The 17213-nt window shown below is 44.1% G+C and overlaps 2 protein-coding genes across 4 annotated transcripts in view; one reads left to right on the forward strand and one right to left on the reverse strand.

Moving 5' to 3' along the window:
- Positions 1–15133, forward strand: part of LOC121916073 (digestive cysteine proteinase 2-like) — a 60559-nt gene extending 45426 nt beyond the window's left edge. Inside the window, exons 5-11 of the mRNA XM_042440827.1 lie at positions 4674–4917; positions 6909–7104; positions 7834–8027; positions 8974–9065; positions 10623–10784; positions 11394–11583; positions 14732–15133. Of these exons, the coding sequence (XP_042296761.1) occupies positions 4674–4917; positions 6909–7104; positions 7834–8027; positions 8974–9065; positions 10623–10784; positions 11394–11583; positions 14732–14919 (1266 nt within the window). The 3' untranslated portion in view covers positions 14920–15133. The remainder of the gene's footprint in view (positions 1–4673; positions 4918–6908; positions 7105–7833; positions 8028–8973; positions 9066–10622; positions 10785–11393; positions 11584–14731) is intronic.
- The window catches only part of FGR (FGR proto-oncogene, Src family tyrosine kinase), a 665433-nt gene that overhangs the window by 153414 nt on the left and 494806 nt on the right, over positions 1–17213 (reverse strand). The window lies entirely within an intron of this gene.

Genomic DNA, 17213 nt, shown 5'->3' on the forward strand with positions numbered 1-17213 from the left:
TGAGGGAGAGAATAGGCTGGCCCAGCATCATCAGAGGCTAACCTGAAGACAGAGCGCCCTCCCTCCATAACTGTCATCTTTCGGCCTCTGAGGGAGAGAATAGACTGGCCCGCCAGGGCTAGCCTGAAGAAGAAGAGCCCTCCCTCCGCTCCATCTGCCTTGGTTCAGGCCTCAGAGGGAGAGAAGAATGCTGGACCTGATCCTCTCCCCTCCTCACCATTCCCTTCTTTTGTGTCGTGTCTTTTAGATTGTAAACCTGAGGGCAGGGAACTGTCTACTATCCCCTCTGTTGTAAACCGCTCGGATTCCCAGTGATTGGGCGGCATATAAATAAAACCTATTATTATTATGATTACAATTTACCCTGGATCAGGAATCGATTCTTCCACGTGAAGTTCATATTCGCTCCGAATCTGTCGGATTTCGAAGCATGCACCAGAGTTCTGCTGCAAATGCCCTTTAGCCCGGGACATTCAAAATTGGGTTAAAAGCTGTTCCTTTTGGAAAAACCCAGGTTCTGCTGAATATGAACTTGCTCCAGATCATGATTGGGTCAAGTTCAGGGGAGGGATTTAGGTCTGAGGGTGGGGCAGAGTGCCAGACGCACTTCCCTCCCCTTCATGGGAGGAGGAGGAGTGAAAAGAGCTGAAGGAAAAAGGGAACTGACAGAGGCAGCGGGTGACAGGGAGGCAAAAAGGGAAATCGGGGTGATGGGGGCTGCCAAGAGGGCAGTCAGAGGGAAGGTGGGGGGGACCTGAGAAAGTGATGGAGGAGGAGGAGGAGGAGGAGGAGGAGGAGGAGCTGCAGGAACAAGGGGGCCATGGAGGGCATTCTATAACAGAGCAGGCAGGAGAAGGATGAAGGAAGCCGGGGGGGGAGGGTCAATTCAGGGCAGCTCAGAGGGAGGGGAGGGTTGGAAGGAAGGAGGAGGAGGAGGGTTGCCAAGGGAAATTGGGCGTGGAGCCAAGCCGGAGGAGGGATGAAGGGAAATCAGGCTGAGGAAGGAGCACTTCTCTCTTTTTATTTTTGATTTTTGACAATCTATGCACATGGTTTTTTGGGTGACATAGAATGTGTGTGTGCTTACTTGTGCTACTTTCATTTGCTCTTGCTCCTGGAACTTAAGAGCCTTTATTATTATTATTATTATTATTATTATTAGTGTTATATGTGGTTGCTACAGTCAGAATGCCTGTGCTGCATTTCCCTTTTATTACCAATTGATTCCATGGGTCTATTTTAGTTGGAACTGACAGGTCACACTCTCTCAGCCTCAGTGGAAGGCAATGGCAAACCTCCTCTGAAGAGAATGTAATCAGGAGGAAAAGGGTCAGGTCAGGTCAGGTCAGAGGCAGGGCATGAACGGAGCTTGACCCAGGCACCTTCCCCCCCCCCCTTTTTTTTTTATTTTTTTAAAGTATTTTTGACAAAAAATGTGCATGTTTTTTAGCTTTAGGTAGTAGATATATATTAGATAGATAGATAGATAGATAGATAGATAGATAGATAGATAGTGGCTAGCAGCTTGTTCACTTTCCCTTTCATTTCCTCGCTTCCAGCAAAGGGGAAATGTTGCAAAGAGTAATTTGCAAAAAAAAACTTTTTTTCCTTTACGAATGAATGCTGCAATCCAAATGTTACAATATTTCTCTTTCCAATTTGGCAAATTGATACACAGAATGCTTTTGCTACTGTCTCTAAGGAATTCAGGAGTAGCCTAAAGAATGCATGGCATGGCATCCTTTTCTGGCATTTCAGAGGTGATGAAATTATTATTATTATTATTATTATTATTGTTGTTGTTGTTGTTATTATTATTATTATTATTATTATTGTGTATGAGGCATTCTGGGGTGGCAAGGAGGGGGGATACAGGATGCAGAGATGGCATTAGCTTGCATTTGGGGGTTGAAAATGGGGCCAAGGGCAGATCATAACCTGCACTGACCCAAATGCCCACAACACACACACACAAGAGGTTTTTAATTTGACAGAATCTGCGCATTCTGGTGCCTGGCTCTTTAAAAAAAAGGAGGGGAAAACACACTTCCGATGCCCCAATGAGTGCTGCAAACATCACCTTTGACAATCGCGGAACTAAATTTGATTGACAGCCAGGCACCTTCATATTAAACCCGATTTCTCTAAGAGGACATTTGGGTTAAAATGCCCCTGATGTGTAGTGGGCACTTGCTTATGGAGAGATTCGGGATGGGGTCCCCCTGAATATGCCCAGTTCCTTCCAGGGCAAAAGTGCCAGTGAGAATGGGGCCTAAGGCTTCCATCCCAGCTTGTTGGGGGCACTTGGTTTACAGATTCCAGCTGAGCTGGAAAGTGCCCCAAGGGTCATCTGGTGCTGCCAGTGCAGGAATCCACAGCTAAAGCATCTTGACCGAAGCAGGGTGACCACAGAACCTTCTTTTCCAGGACATGTCCTACATTTCAACCTTCTGTCTGGGGTCCAGAAAGACTTCCAAAATGTCCTCTATTTTGAGCCTTAAAACCTGTTCTTGTGTCATCCAGTGCCCCAGAAAGCAAGCAGGAGGTAGCTCAATAGATTTATCACTGCTGCAAAGGGGTTGTTAGTTTTGGCCAAGCAATAAACATGACCAAAATGTTTAGCCTGCAACGATGCACCCGAATGACTACAGAAAAGCTGTTGCTTGCATCCGAAAAGCGATGGAAAGGAGGAGGAAACAAAAAGATTGCAAGCTATGGAAACACTCATTTGAGTAGCATGATCCCAGGGTATGGGGAAAGGGAAAGCAGTGACATGTCACTGACCATGTAGAGGTTTTGTATATGTGTGTGTGTATTTTTTCTGATGGAGATGTGGAAAGGAAGGAGGATCTGAGTTGCTGAAGCAGATCAGTGGCACCAAGATGAAGGGGGGAAATTGTGTGATTTGGGTTGAGCAAGAAGCAAAAAGGATGAGAGAGTAAATGGAAAAACTATAAATGAAATTTAAATGTAATTAAATTTAAATGTAGATTCAGTTGAGGATATGTTTCTAGTAAAGTACATTTTTGAGCAAGCCGACAAGGAATTTGAATATTGCAAGCCAACAAGGAATTTGAATGAAGGTAGGCTCATCAGAAAAATATGTCTGGATACATAATAAAATACAGTATATATAATGCAATTGTAACTAAACCACATGAAATTAATTTCTATTTATATTAGTCACTAAATAGAAATTTATTTTATATTACTAATTAGTCTTTTTAGCTTTCATTTGGTAATGTGTTACATTTTGTGGTAACTTGTAACTTTGTAACTTTGTGGTTATGATATCTGGTTATGCTGGACAGAGGGCCTTTCCACTCCATAGTTGAATAGGAAAATGGTTGGACATTGTCTTTGCTGTTCCTTTGTTTGAGAGCACCCCAATCCCAAAGGTTCTTTGTGAGAGAGACCTCTCTTCCCCAAAATCCAAAAGTGATTTTGGTGCAGAGCCTGAAAAAAATTACATTTTTTGTCCATAACTTTCAGAATCTTGCTAGCTGGGTCCTCTGTGAACTGTTTTCCTCAAAAAGTAATATTTTCATGTTCCAAATGGGTGCAAATGTGTGTGTTCATGCAGAGCTTTTACCAGGACACCTGGTTCTGGCCAGTTCCCTGTATGAATTTAATGTGTGCTTTTAGAATATGATCCTAAAATCTCAGCATTACATTTGGGGTGCTTAGCAGACCTTCTCTGAGAAGATGAGGAAATGAAGCAAACAGCAAACAGCTACCTAAAGTGAGAAGATCTGATCATAACTAACACGTTTTGGGGGGATTTGTGGGGAAGGTAGTGCACACACTTGGAGTGTCAAATGTCCCACCTCCAATTCCCTGCATCTGTAGATTTTTTTTAAAAAAAAATAATAATCAAAAGATAGCTGATATTGGGGCAAGTTCTTTGCCTGAAAATATGATTTCCCATTAGAGTAGACCATCCTTCCTCACCCTAGTACCCCCTAGATCAGACCTGCACAACTTGGTGGTAGGAAAGAGCCAAAATTAAAATAGGTTAACTTTTTTGGGCCGCAGATAGGTTTTAATTAAAAGTTAATTAATTTATTTATTAATATTAATATTCCATCCTCATCTACCTGGCCCTTTCCTCAAGAGAAAGCCGAGCAGCAGAGGAACATTGCAAGTGTTAACCCATCTTCATCCTCCACCTTGCCTACTCCTCAGGAGAAAGCCAAGCAGCAGAGGAGCCTTGAAGGACAAGTATTTGCCTATCCTCCTCCTCCTCTGTCTGGCTTCCTCCTCAGGAGAAAGCTGGATGGTGGAGAAGCCTTGTATGGCAAGCATTTGCCCATCCTCCTCCTCCTCTGCTGCCTGGCCCTTTTCTCAGGAGAAGGCCAAGCAGCGGAGGAGCCTTGAAAGCATCCCACATCCTTGTGGGTCACCCAAAATCCTCTGAGGAGCCACATGCGCCCCCTGGGCTGTATGTTGTGCAGGTCTGCCCTAGATATATTGGAGTACAACCCCCCAGGATAAGCTCTGCCTTTGCAAACTGGCAGACAGTAATAGGTGCTATAGAGCAGCACAACTGGAGGACACCAGATGAAGGTTGGAATAGGTGATGGTTGCTTAGACAGACAAATAATCCAACCTGTTTGATACAACCACTTCGTCTGTTCCTATTTTCATGGCAACTGTTTCTGCTGCCTTTCCAGCCTATAAGGGAAGAGTACTACAAAGGCCAGTATTGCACTGTCTGGCAGAACATTTCCTATTGGGGCCACAAGAAGAATATCTACACCATGTGGGTAACCAACACAAGCTGTGGCGTGTCGCCTGTACACTACGAGATGAAGGGCTACAACTCTTTGCTGGGGTCCCATTACGACAAGTACGAGATAGATTACAGTGACTTTTCCAACAGCTTCCCATCTTCCGTCTTTGTCCTGAAGCCTAATGGTGAGTAACAAATGTTTGAATTATACTTTTAGACTAGAAAACTATTAGCTCAAATCAAAGACCTAGTCCAACATTCACTTCCCATAGGGAACCACCAAAGCTTAGGGACAGATCCACACTAGTAAAATAAAATAAGAGTCCATACCAACCTTGATTTTGGTTCTGTTGGAACACATGGTGTTGGCAATTTTTATTAGTTCAGTGTATGTATGCATGTAGGTCTTAGATAGTCAAAGGGATCCCTCCATTTCAGAAGCCCTGCTAGCCTTTTTTGAATATGACATTTTAGCAGGTGTGTGTGTTACATTCCATTGAATATTTATATCTGGGGTGGATAAAGTCAGGGGGAGCGGAGAAGGAGAATATCAAAATAGAGGTGAGCTCACACGGGAGAATTCCAGTTCTTCAGATAACTGGACCTACTATGTGGCATATGTAGTCATCATGACTAGTAGCCATTCATTCATCTGACCCCTTTTAAGGACATCCAAGCTGGAGACTGTGGCTAGCTACATTTCTTGCTGACAAAATCTGTAGCTGAACTATGTGTAATATGTGAGGAAGTACTTCATTTAATTTCTCCCGCATCTCCCACAATCAAGCTTTGTTTGATAATTCAGACTATATTTGGGTGAGAAAGGGAGAGATATTTTTCCTCTCTTTATTGGTTTCAACACTATGCATAATTTTATATACTAAGCAAGATGAATATGATGTCCCAGTATGATATAAGATGGTTTGATCCCTTACATACATAGAATGATCTATGAATGTGCCTGGACAAAGAAGTCTGTGTTATGATCTTCCTGAAATGCAATTGATTATTTCAGTGAAATAGCCTAAATATGTACCCCCATGATAAATATTCTGAAAATCCAAGGTTCAAGATTATGTACTGGAAATGTCGATATTTGCATTCATATTTGGACAATATCATTGTTCATGAATTTGGAAGCCTAACTAACCAAGTAAATGGACTTGAAGGAACTCCAAATATATACAAACCAACTGACAAATGGCAGCAGATATACAGATCCCTTACAGAGAAGTAGAAGTGGAGGAACTCCACTTGTCATCTAATCCACAATAATAGGCTTAAGACAAATCAGGCCACCACTTCCACCACTGCATAATATAGGTGTTAGACTATGCCTGTTTCACCTCAGAAATTGAAATAATATCCTCAGAGGCATTCTGAGGACTAGTATGGAGTCTCCACTAGTGCTATGGGGGAAAACACCTTGTTATGGAGTTTATGTGTGCTGATTTACTGCATTTGAACCCTCACAGGAAACCTCATATAGCTCATATAGCTCCTCTTTTAGGCACAGATAAAATACTTACCATACATAAAATACTATGTTCACTTTACGTAATATGAGTTTCAGAACCCAAATTCATAACAGGCCAAAGGGAAGGCAGATCAGAAAACCCATGAAAGGCAAAGGAGTTCATAAATCATATAGTTCCATCTTTTTCTAAGGAAGTTGTGCCATCAGGCCTTTTCTTGCACAGTACATGACAATGTGCCCCATTCACATTGCATAATCTCCCTACAAGTCCACTTGGCTTGTTCACTGAGATAGTATCATATCTGTGTACAGCATTGTGGAAAAGAGTGAAGGTTCCTCACCCTTGGTGCAAAAAAATGATATAACCCTGCAGATGTGGTTGGGCTGCAGCTCTTAGAAGCTCTAGACAGCTTAGCCAGTGGTGAGGAATGCTAGGAGTTGCAGTCCACCAATATCTGGAGGGCTACCCCAGTCTAGGAAATACAGGACACATTTTGTGATACATAACTGTTATTTACCTTCCAGTGCCTCTCCATACCCTGGCACCTGCTATAGCTCTGCCAAATGAAACAGCCAGACCTAATGGTCCTTCAGATTCCCTGGTCCCAGGTTACTTGTATGGACTTGGGAGAGCAGATGCCACATTTTAACAGCTCACATGACTTTCCATCCTCCCCATTCTGTGTCCTCTCTCCTTAGAAACAAAAATATGCGATCAATTGCCAGGGGACTCTGCAGAGCACCACATCATGGCAAATCCCATGGCAGATTTTGTTGGAGGACAGGAGGATCGGGCTCATCGGCTGTTCCACCATTACAGAAAACGGTTTGGAAAGTCCTATGACAATGAGCATGAAATGGAACACAGGAAGCACACCTTCACCCACAATATGAGGTACAGGGACACTTTTGTTGACTTGCACATCCCATCTTCTTCCTCCATAAGGCTGGATATGTAGTTTATTGGGAAGAATGGATACTCTGCACATACTTATATGCAGTATTTCATCTCTATTATTTAATTAAATGTCCTAGCCTGGACTCAGTCCTGCCATTTAACAGATTCTAACTTATGACTCCCCAAATATTTTGGCCTTCAATTTCCAACCATTGTGAGAATTGTAGTCTAGCACAAGGGAAGACAAAGGTTCTCCATCCCTATTATTTTAAGGTTTAGCTTTCACCAAAATTAAGACCTTTGTTGCATACATCTTACATAAAGTAGTAGCCCTTCTATGTGGTTGCTTCCCTAATATGACTTGCCACTGGAGAGCTGGGAGAGGGAACATAGAAGTTCCAATTACATTGGGTTCTCCTCCAACCCACATCCACTCCACTCTCCATCAAGGAAGCAAAGGTTGGGAAAGGAGAGGAGATGAAAGTTGGGATTTGGAAGAGGAGGGAGACTTGACATCTTCATCTGAGTTGACGGAGCTTTACAGTACCTCATCCTCCTTGAAGATCTGTTAAGCATCAAAGTTACAGTAGCCCTCTCCCAGACCCAGTCTGGCAACCCTATTTGGGATAGAGAAAACTGACTGTCGAAAGCTATTGAGGAAAACTATTGGGAGATGTTTGCTGCCCAAGCTGTTTCTTGTACAACAGCTTTTTATTTTTGTTCTAGGTTTGTGCACTCCAAGAACCGAGCTAACCTCCCTTTCAAACTGGCCCTGAACCACTTGGCTGACTTCACCCAAGAGGAGATGGCTGTGATGCGGGGGAAGCTCAAGAGCACTGCACGGAACAATGGCCTGCCTTTCCCTGAGGAGCTCTTTGTTGGTCTCATCCTTCCGGAGAGCTTGGATTGGCGACTCTATGGTGAGTGACGCTGGCTGCCAATCCCATTTGGACAGGGGCAAAATGGTCATTTTATGTGCACTTTTTCAAACTATGGAGTTTATGGGATCCCATGCAAAAATGGAATTTAAAGTGAAAACCCCCTGCAAAAGCAGATTACCAGACGGCGTCTGAGTTAACCCAACATTAATCTGGACAGAAAGTAGAAAAGACTCACAAAAGCACAATTAATTTTCAGACGACGTCACTGTTAAGGTGCATTAACGCGACATTAACCTGGCTAAAAAGTAGACAAAACGTGATTCTTTTTACTTCTGTAAAATCCTGAAAGTAAAAAGAATCACATTTTGTCAACTTTCTAGCCAGTTCAATGTTGTGTTATCCCCAGTGTCTCTGAAAATCAGTCACACTTTTGCATGTCTTCTTAGGTTTTGGGCCACAAGGGCCATCCAGCCCAACCCCCTGCCATGCAGGAAATCTCATATCACCTCTGTCTCTGGTCATAGAATCATAAAGTCAGAAGAGACCACAAGGGCCATTCAGTTCAATCCCAACCAGCTTCTGTTTAAAAACCTCCAAAGAAGGAGGCTCCACCACACTTCAAGGCAGTATGTTCCACTATCAAACAGCTCTTACTATTAGGAAGTTCCAGTCTGGAATCCAGAACTCTTTGTAGGATCTAAGCTCCTCTGCAGATTAAGTTTTAAGATGAGCCGTGTTACAAAAGTGTAGGCTGATGGTGGTGGTGACAATGGAAGTGTCCAAACTATGGCTCAAACTGGACGTTAAGAGGATTGTGTATAAACCATCTTTTCCATCCTGTACCCATTATTAACTCAGTACAAGATAGTAGGTGAAAAAAATCATAAGCTGTTACACACATTTTTCATCTGTTAAGGAAATACCTCTGCATCAAATATAATAAGGCATCATCTAGTTTGACCCTGTGTATTTCTTATCTTTCCAGGTGCTGTGACTCCAGTCAAGGACCAGGCTGTGTGTGGTTCCTGTTGGAGCTTTTCTAGTACTGGAGCACTTGAAGGGGCTCTATTCCTCAAGGTAAGAGCTTGTCCATCTCTTCTTTTTGAAGTTTATCGCATGGGGCATAAACCGTTCCCCAGCGCGTTCTAACGGGGAGGGGCGCGCAGGAGCGCGATGGGCACCTGGATTGGGGCCCAAAACGCGACTTTATCGCACAGAGGAACGCCGCCACCCGCGCGTTCCCATTGCGTCCCAATTCTGTTCCAGAGGGGCACCATTTCTGGGGACTGTTTCAAAGCATCCCCAGAAATGGCGCCCTCTGGAACAGAATTGGGACGCAATGGGAATGTGCAGCGGCGGCGGCAGCGTTCCTCCGTGCGATAAAGTCGCGTTTTGGGCCCCATCCAGTGCCCATCGCGCTCCATGCGCGCCCACGCTCGTCCCCGTTAGAACGCGCTGGGGAACGGTTTATGCCCCATGCGATAAACTTCTTTGACTTAACTGAAAAGTACTTGGTAACAGGAACCCTTTTGTCAAGGGGTTCACACCAGCAAAAGTCTTAACAACAGTCACAAACTGATGTACAGTTGGGGTTCCTCAGAAATTTTATACAGTGGACCCTTGTTATCTTTTGGGGTTGGTTCTAGGACCTCCCGTGGATAACAAAATCCATGGATGCTCAAGTCACATTAAATACAATGGCAAAATCAAGGTTTGCTATTTGGAATTTATATATTTTTATGAATATTTTCAAGCTGTGGATGCTTGAATCCATGGATAAAAAATCTGTGGATAAGGAGTGGATAAGGATACTAAGGATAAGGAGATAATTGCACAAGTTTTGACCTCTTTGTTCTACTTCTAGTTACAGAGACCACTGGATTTCCTATTTTAATTCGCATGTTACTCCTCATCTTTCTTTGATATATAGTTAAGGGCAACATACACGGGCATTTCAGGGCATTTCCCATGTGGCAATACACATTGTGGAGCAGCATTGTAGTTTTGTGAACTGACATTTGAGAGAGCTAGTTTCTAGAATCTCTCTCTCCCTTCCCCACTTCTCAATCTGATAGGTTGGTTGTGAGGTTCAAGTGCAGAGGAGGGGAGCCATATGTTTTGCCTCAGAAGCATAGTTGAAAGGGACTCCAACCTCATGTCATTCAGGATCAAACAAAAGGTGCAATTCAGGTTGAACATATCTAATCCAAAGTCCAAAAGGCTCAAAAGTCCAAAACCTTTTGAGCAGTGATACGATGCTACAAGTGAAAAATTCCACACCTGGCTTCATGTGACAGGTCTCAGATTCTGAAGTCATTATATATAATATGATGTAGCACAGCAGTGGAGGCAGCAATAAGCCTATGGGAAGCTCATCTGCTTCTACCTTTGAGGCAGTGGCTGCGGTGCTCCTGCTCATTCATTCACAAAGTGGGAAAAAGCGCCTGGTGGCCACCCCAAAGGTGGGGAAACCTAAAGAATATGTACCTGGGATTTTTCTTTTATGGGAGTCTTTTTATGCGTGGTTTTCTGATGCTTCCAGTTTAGTACTGTTAGACCAAACTAGTAGTAGTTCTCTGCCTTCCCCAGGATATGCAGCCAAGTCTGATGTTTTCTTCTCCTCCATTTCCCCAGACTGGACAGCTCATCCCTCTCTCTCAGCAAATCCTCATTGACTGCTCTTGGGGTTTTGGGAACTATGCATGTGATGGTGGTGAAGAATGGCAAGCATTTGAATGGGTCCTGAAGCATGGTGGCATTGCCAGCACAGAGTCTTATGGGCCATACAAAGGCCAAGTGAGTAGCAGAAATATATCTGATAGGGCATTTTAGGCATGGGTAACCTCAGATTCATGGATCAAATCTGACCTTCTTAGCATCCTATTCTGACCCCTGGGTCTCCCAGATGGCCACACTCCTGACTCATGGTGCCACTCTCAGTAGGCTTCCTAGCTACAGTATTTTACCTTTCCATCATCATTCTAAAAGGTTGAAATGCAATCTAAAATATGGTAGTGTGTTCCTACCCTTTTGCATTTTGTCTCCCATCCCACTGGAATGCCTCATCTGCAAACTTTTCTGAAGTCGAATTCCATCGTTGTATTGGAATTCTTGCCTTGGGGGTATCAAATGCCACCAAATGAGAGTACCTGTGTGAAGAGAGATGGTGGGGGTCAAGATATGTTCTTAAATGGTGATACAGATGATCTACACATTGGCATCTAGTTGTCCAAGAGATCTTTATGTTGGTATTATAGAAGTTGTAGTCCAGCAGATTTGGTGGGTACCAGCTTGAAGAAAATTGGTTTAAGCATTCCCTGACTGGTGATAGTAGAAAATGAAATCAGGAGTGAAATCTTGAAACGTCATTTTGTACATACTTATCTTTTCTTGGTATCTTCTCAGAATGGCTACTGTCACAGCAACAAGACACATCTCGTGGGCAAACTCTCTGGTTATGTGAATGTTACTTCTGGGAACATAACAGCACTGAAGGCTGCTATCTACAAGCATGGCCCTGTATCTGTCAGCATTGATGCCTCCCACAGAACATTCTCCTTCTACTCCAACGGTGTTTACTATGAGCCCAAATGTAGTAAGTCACATTGTGCAAGAGAAGGGGGAAGAGAGAGAGAATGAGCCCCAGTGAATTCTCTATTTCTGGTCCATCTCTAGAACTGTAACTCACAAACTGATATCACTCAAGAGGTATGCACTCCCACTTGGAGGGAATATCTTTGAATACCTGAGCTTTCAAATTGCAGGCTTTCTGTTCATGATACTCCCAGCCCAGCTCAACCAAAAGTATTGTATTAATGTGTGTGCGTGTGTGTGTTTGTGTGTGTGTGTGTGTGTGTGTGTGTGTGTGTGTGCGCGCCTATCAACATATGATGATCCCATGACTTTCACGGGGTTTTCTTAGGTAAGAAACGGGGTTTTCCTTCCTCCCTTCCTCCGAAATATAGCCTACAGCACCTGCATTTGTTGGCAGTCTCCCATCGAAGTACTAACCAGGGCTGACCCTGCCTAGCTTCCAAGGCTGGACAAGATCTGGTGCCTTTAGGCATTTAAGCCCCCTCCTCACCTTAATGCAGGACATTTCTGAAGCTTACTTTCCTGTTGTTATTATTGTTAGCTGCCCTTAAGCTATCCCCAACTCATGGTGACTCTGTGGGTGAGACACCTCCAAGACTTTCTGTGTTCCATTGCTCTGCTTAGGTCCTGTAAATTCAGACCCGTGACCTTCCTAATCGAGTCTAGCCATCTGGCACGTGGTCTTCCTCTCTTCCTGCTGTCTTCCACTTTTCCCAGCATCATTGCCTTTTCTAAAGTCTTTCCTTCTCGTGGTGTGTCCAAAGTACAGCAACGTCAATTTAGTCATCCTGGCTTCCAGGGAGAGTTAGGGCTTTATCTGTTCTATGACCCATTTGTTCATCTTTTTGGCCTTCCATGGGATCCTCAGCACTCCTGGCCTTTTAAGAGAGTCTCCTATCCCCTCCGATAGGCACAGGCATGACATGACTGGGTCCAAATTGCCTACATTAGGAACAGAAGAGCCAAGCTGGATTTGACCAAGAGCACATCTACTTTAGTCCAGCATCCTGGACTAGACACTTCCAGTAAGGCCACAGGTTGGGTATTAAGGCACCATGGTGTTTTATCTCATATCAACTGATATTCATTGGCACACCACATAGAGCCTACTCATGGCTCACAGGATTTCTTCTCCAAGTACCACTGGCACATTATGTTGCAATAAGAGGTGACTTAAGGCTTCTCTGTTTTGGCCCCTCAGTTGTGGTGGAACACCCTGTCCATGGAAGAGTAACTGGCACCAACATCACATTATTTTCAGCTCTAGGTCAAAACTTGTTATTAAGCTAGTAGATATAAGCTAACTAAAGTGTTATGTATTTCCTCACTTTTGTGCTGCATGTATTATATTTCGATAAAAGTTACTTTCATGGAGTATATAGTGAGTGGGGTTTTAGGAGTTGTACGCAAAGAAATAACTTTTCCAGGCTCTGGAAAGAATGCCCCTAAATAGAAAATCTATATCAGGGGTAGGCAACCTTTTTGAGCCGGGGGCCAGGTTGCTGTCCCTCAGACAACTGGGGGGCCGAAGCTGGGGGGTGGAGCTTCCACCCCCGGGGGCGGGACCGCGTGCCGGGGGTGGGGCCTCCACCAGAGCAGAGCTTCCACCATCCGGGGGCAGAGCTTCCACCCCGGGGCGGAGCTTCCACCCCCAGGGGCCAGGCCACCTCCTCTTTCCGGCCCCTGTCAAAGGCCAGGAAAGAGCCGGTGGGGACCGCCAGCACTGGAGGCCTCCCCATCTTTGCCGGCCCCTGACGCCAGAGGCCCACTGCCACCGTCGGAGCCCTCCTGAAGGGCCCCTGCGACAGCAACTGGCCTCCCAGGGGCCCGCTGCCGCTGTTGGAGCCCTCCTGGAGGGCCCCAGCAACGGCAACTGGCCTCCCAGGGGCCCGCTGCTGCTGTTGGAGCCCTCCCAGAGGACCCCAGCGAAGGCAACAGGCCTCCCAGAGGCCCACTGCAGCTGTCGGAGCCCTGGGCACTGCCATTTTGGGGGGGGGGGGAAATGGCAGCGAAATCTCGCGCGACCTTCCGCCGCCATTTTCCCCCCAAAATGGCGGCGCCCAGAGCAGGGAACTGGAGGCGGCGGTGGAGGCAGGAGGAGCCAGGGGCCAGCTCAAAGGCCTCCGCGGGCCGCATCCAGCCCGCGGGCTGGAGGTTCCCGATCCCTGATCTATATGAACATCATAGTCAATTATGTGAAGTTGAAGGCTTTCATGGCCAGGCCACGTGCTAGAATATTTTCTTCCTGATATTTCGCCAGCATCTGTGGCTGGCATCTTCAGAGAATGCATTCTCTGAAGATGCCAGCCACAGATGTTGGCGAAACATCAGGAAGAAAATTTTCTAGAACATGGCCACATAGCTCAAAAAACCCACAAAAAAAACATAGTCAATTATGTTCATATAGAATCATAGAATCATAGAATCTTCTATGAATGTTATATATTTAATCCCCCATTTTAAAACTTCCTAAGCCTGTGACTGTTACAGTGCTTCCACAAGGACATTTCATACACTGAGTGACATTTAATACACTGAATCTCCTGCCAGTCAGTTTCATTGGGGAACCTAAACTTTATTGACTTATTTATTCTTTATAAATAAATTATATTTACATCCCATCTTTCCTTCCAGAGTTTAGACCCTCATCCAGTCCACTTTAGTATCACGAGCTAAGTCTGGCTGAAAGAATAACTTGCCTGAGATAGTCAAGAGGGAGACTTGAATCTGGAGCTGCATCCACACTGGAGAAATTACCCGGTTTGGCACTGCTTTAATTGCCTTGTCTCAAGGCTATGGAATTCTGGAAGTTGGAGTTTGTTGTGGGGCCCGGAGTGGAGCTCCCAGAATTCCATAGCCTTGAGACAAGGCAATTAAAGCTGTGCCAAACCGGGTTATTTCTCCAGTGTGGATGCAGCTGGGATATCTTAAATTCCAGCCCAGTACCCTAACCACTGTGACACATCCTATCTTTGGTATTGTGAGAGAGTGGTGTTCCCTCTAAGGAACGCTATTCTGTGCATGAGACTTTGGATTCACAACCTAAGAAATACACTCAGATGGTCTAACTGCTTGGCCCCCCTGCCTATGCTAAAGCTTCAGTATGTCCAAAACTGATTCTGATTCTTCTTTTTTAAAATTTCTTCTAGAAAACAAGAAAGGTGAGCTAGATCATGCAGTCCTGGCTGTAGGTTATGGTGTCCTTCAAGGAGAACTTTACTGGCTTATCAAGAATTCCTGGTCCACCTACTGGGGCAACGACGGCTACATCCTCATGTCTATGAAAGACAACAATTGTGGAGTTGCTACTGATGCCACATTCCCACTTATGGCATAATTTCTTTTCACAGAATCAAAATCCTCATGTTTTAATGTTTTAAACTTCCCTAATATATTCACTCATGAATATGTTGGCCTCAGTAATAGGATTAAAACAGACTCGGGGTTTGTTTGTTTTTAAAAATGGAACTATTTTTGTGTTTTCTAGCCTTGTTATATTTTAAGTCTCTTTGTAAAGACATGTTTGATTTGAAAAATGGGTATAAATGAAATTACCAAGTCCATCTTTCTTGACAGTAATGTCAGCTCTTCCTTCTAATATTTCATGGGAATTGTAACTCTCATAATGCTTTCTTCAAAAATTTGGAAGCAGGCCCAATCTCTCCTCTTCAGCCCGGTACAAATGGGTGCTTTGTGGTGCCCTGGGGCTGATTTTAGGGCTCAGGTCTGTGGAGCATCTGCATGCTCCCAAACCCTAGTACATAAGAGCGCCACCATCATGGCAGCCTTCCATCCACACGGGGCCTGCCATCATGATGCAAACGTAGTGCAGCACCTGCACATTGCACTGCTGCATTTGCCTCATCCACACATGATAGTGCAGCAACGGTGCACTCCTTGCATCCGCCATGCACACCAAAAAGAACCCGCTTTTAGCCAGTTCTTTTCGGTGCGGTGGAAGGCTACGTGGTTTGGCTGCTGAGGCATCCCTCAGGAGCAAAAATGTGCGCCTCCAGCCTGCCATTTCGGGGCGGTCTGTCGAGCCCGCTCCTCTCCTATTCGTTTCTTTAAATTGATGAATTGAACCAGCCATGTTTTAGGGGTTATTTTAAAATTACTTCACCAGAATCACTTAATGGTCTTTGCAAAATGTCTCTGAAATAAATACTGTGGTAGAGCAGATTCCAGAATTTTGGAGTGGATTCCCTTAAACCAGGATTGAGGAAATATTTGGCATTCCAGCTGTTGATGGTCCACTACTGCCATCATATTTCCCACTTGGCCAAGCTGTCTAGGCCTGATGGCAATTACAATTCAGATGTATCTGGTGAGTTACAGGAACTTCAGCCCTGCCTTTAATTATATACATTTCAAGGAATTCACTATCTTCACACACATATTCCACTCTTTACCTGAACAACTTTCTTTTGTGACTGTAATCAAATGATGACTTTGACCATCAAGCACTAGAATGGGACGTTTTATATCCTGGGTGCTGCAGAATCCAAACAAAATAGACCTACAGTGTAGGCATTCTGTAGCTTTTGTGACCTGTAAATAATGACTGGTCTAGCACACATTTGTTTCATAGCATAAATAGTATCACTTTATTCTGCTTTGGTCAGACCTCACCTGAAAAACTGTGTCCAGTTCTGAACACCACAATTCAAGATGGATATTGAGAAGTTGGAGTGTGTCTAGAGGAGGATGATCAAAATAGTGAAGGGTCTGGAAACCATGCCTTATGAGGAGCAGCCTAGAGAACTGGCTATATTTAGCCGGGGGAAGAGAGGGTTAAGAGGTGATATAATAGCCAAGTTTAAATATTTGAAAGGAGGTCTCATTGAAGATGGAGCAAGCTTGTTTTCAGCTGCTCCAGAGAATAGGACACAGAGGAATGGATTAAAACTACAAGAAAAGATATTCCACCTCAACATCAGGAAGAACTTCCTGACAGTAAGAGTTTTCACCAGTGCTTTGGAATGTGGTGGAGTCTCTTTCTCTGGAGGGTTTTTAACATATCTGTTAGGAGTGCTTTGACTGTGCATTCCTGCATGGCAAGGGTTGGACTGGATGCTCTTGTGGTCTCTTCCAATTTTATGATTCTATGAAATAATGCAAGTGTAGCTATGGTGCAGTACTAGATTGTGCTCTTGCACAGACAGTCATCTTTCAGGCAATACTGCCATGCATCCTCCTGTGTGAAATAGTCACTCCAAAACCTCAGCCATTGCTAAGGACTCCACTACAAAAGTTTACATCATCATGACAGGCTTCTGCAATTGGAATGCCATGTTTGTGCAACCTCTGAGAAAGTCCAGCCACTTACACAACAGTATTCATACCATTATTATTTTTAAAATATTTTTATTGGTTTTATACAGTATTAACAACACAATCGATTTCTACATTATCATACAGTTATTCCATTCCAGCACTTTTCCATTCCAGCACTTCCTTCATCTTGCAGTATTCATACCATTATAAAGCCACTACAGGATTCTGGTCAATGTCTACAAATTTCAGCATATTGGTTTGGCCATTGGATTGCATGATCCTCTGGGGAGAGGCGAGCTATACATTATTATTATTATTATTATTATTATTATTATTATTATTATTATTATTATT

This window comes from Sceloporus undulatus, chromosome 9 (assembly GCF_019175285.1).
Source record: "Sceloporus undulatus isolate JIND9_A2432 ecotype Alabama chromosome 9, SceUnd_v1.1, whole genome shotgun sequence".
In the NCBI taxonomy this organism is placed as follows: Eukaryota; Metazoa; Chordata; class Lepidosauria; order Squamata; family Phrynosomatidae; genus Sceloporus; species Sceloporus undulatus.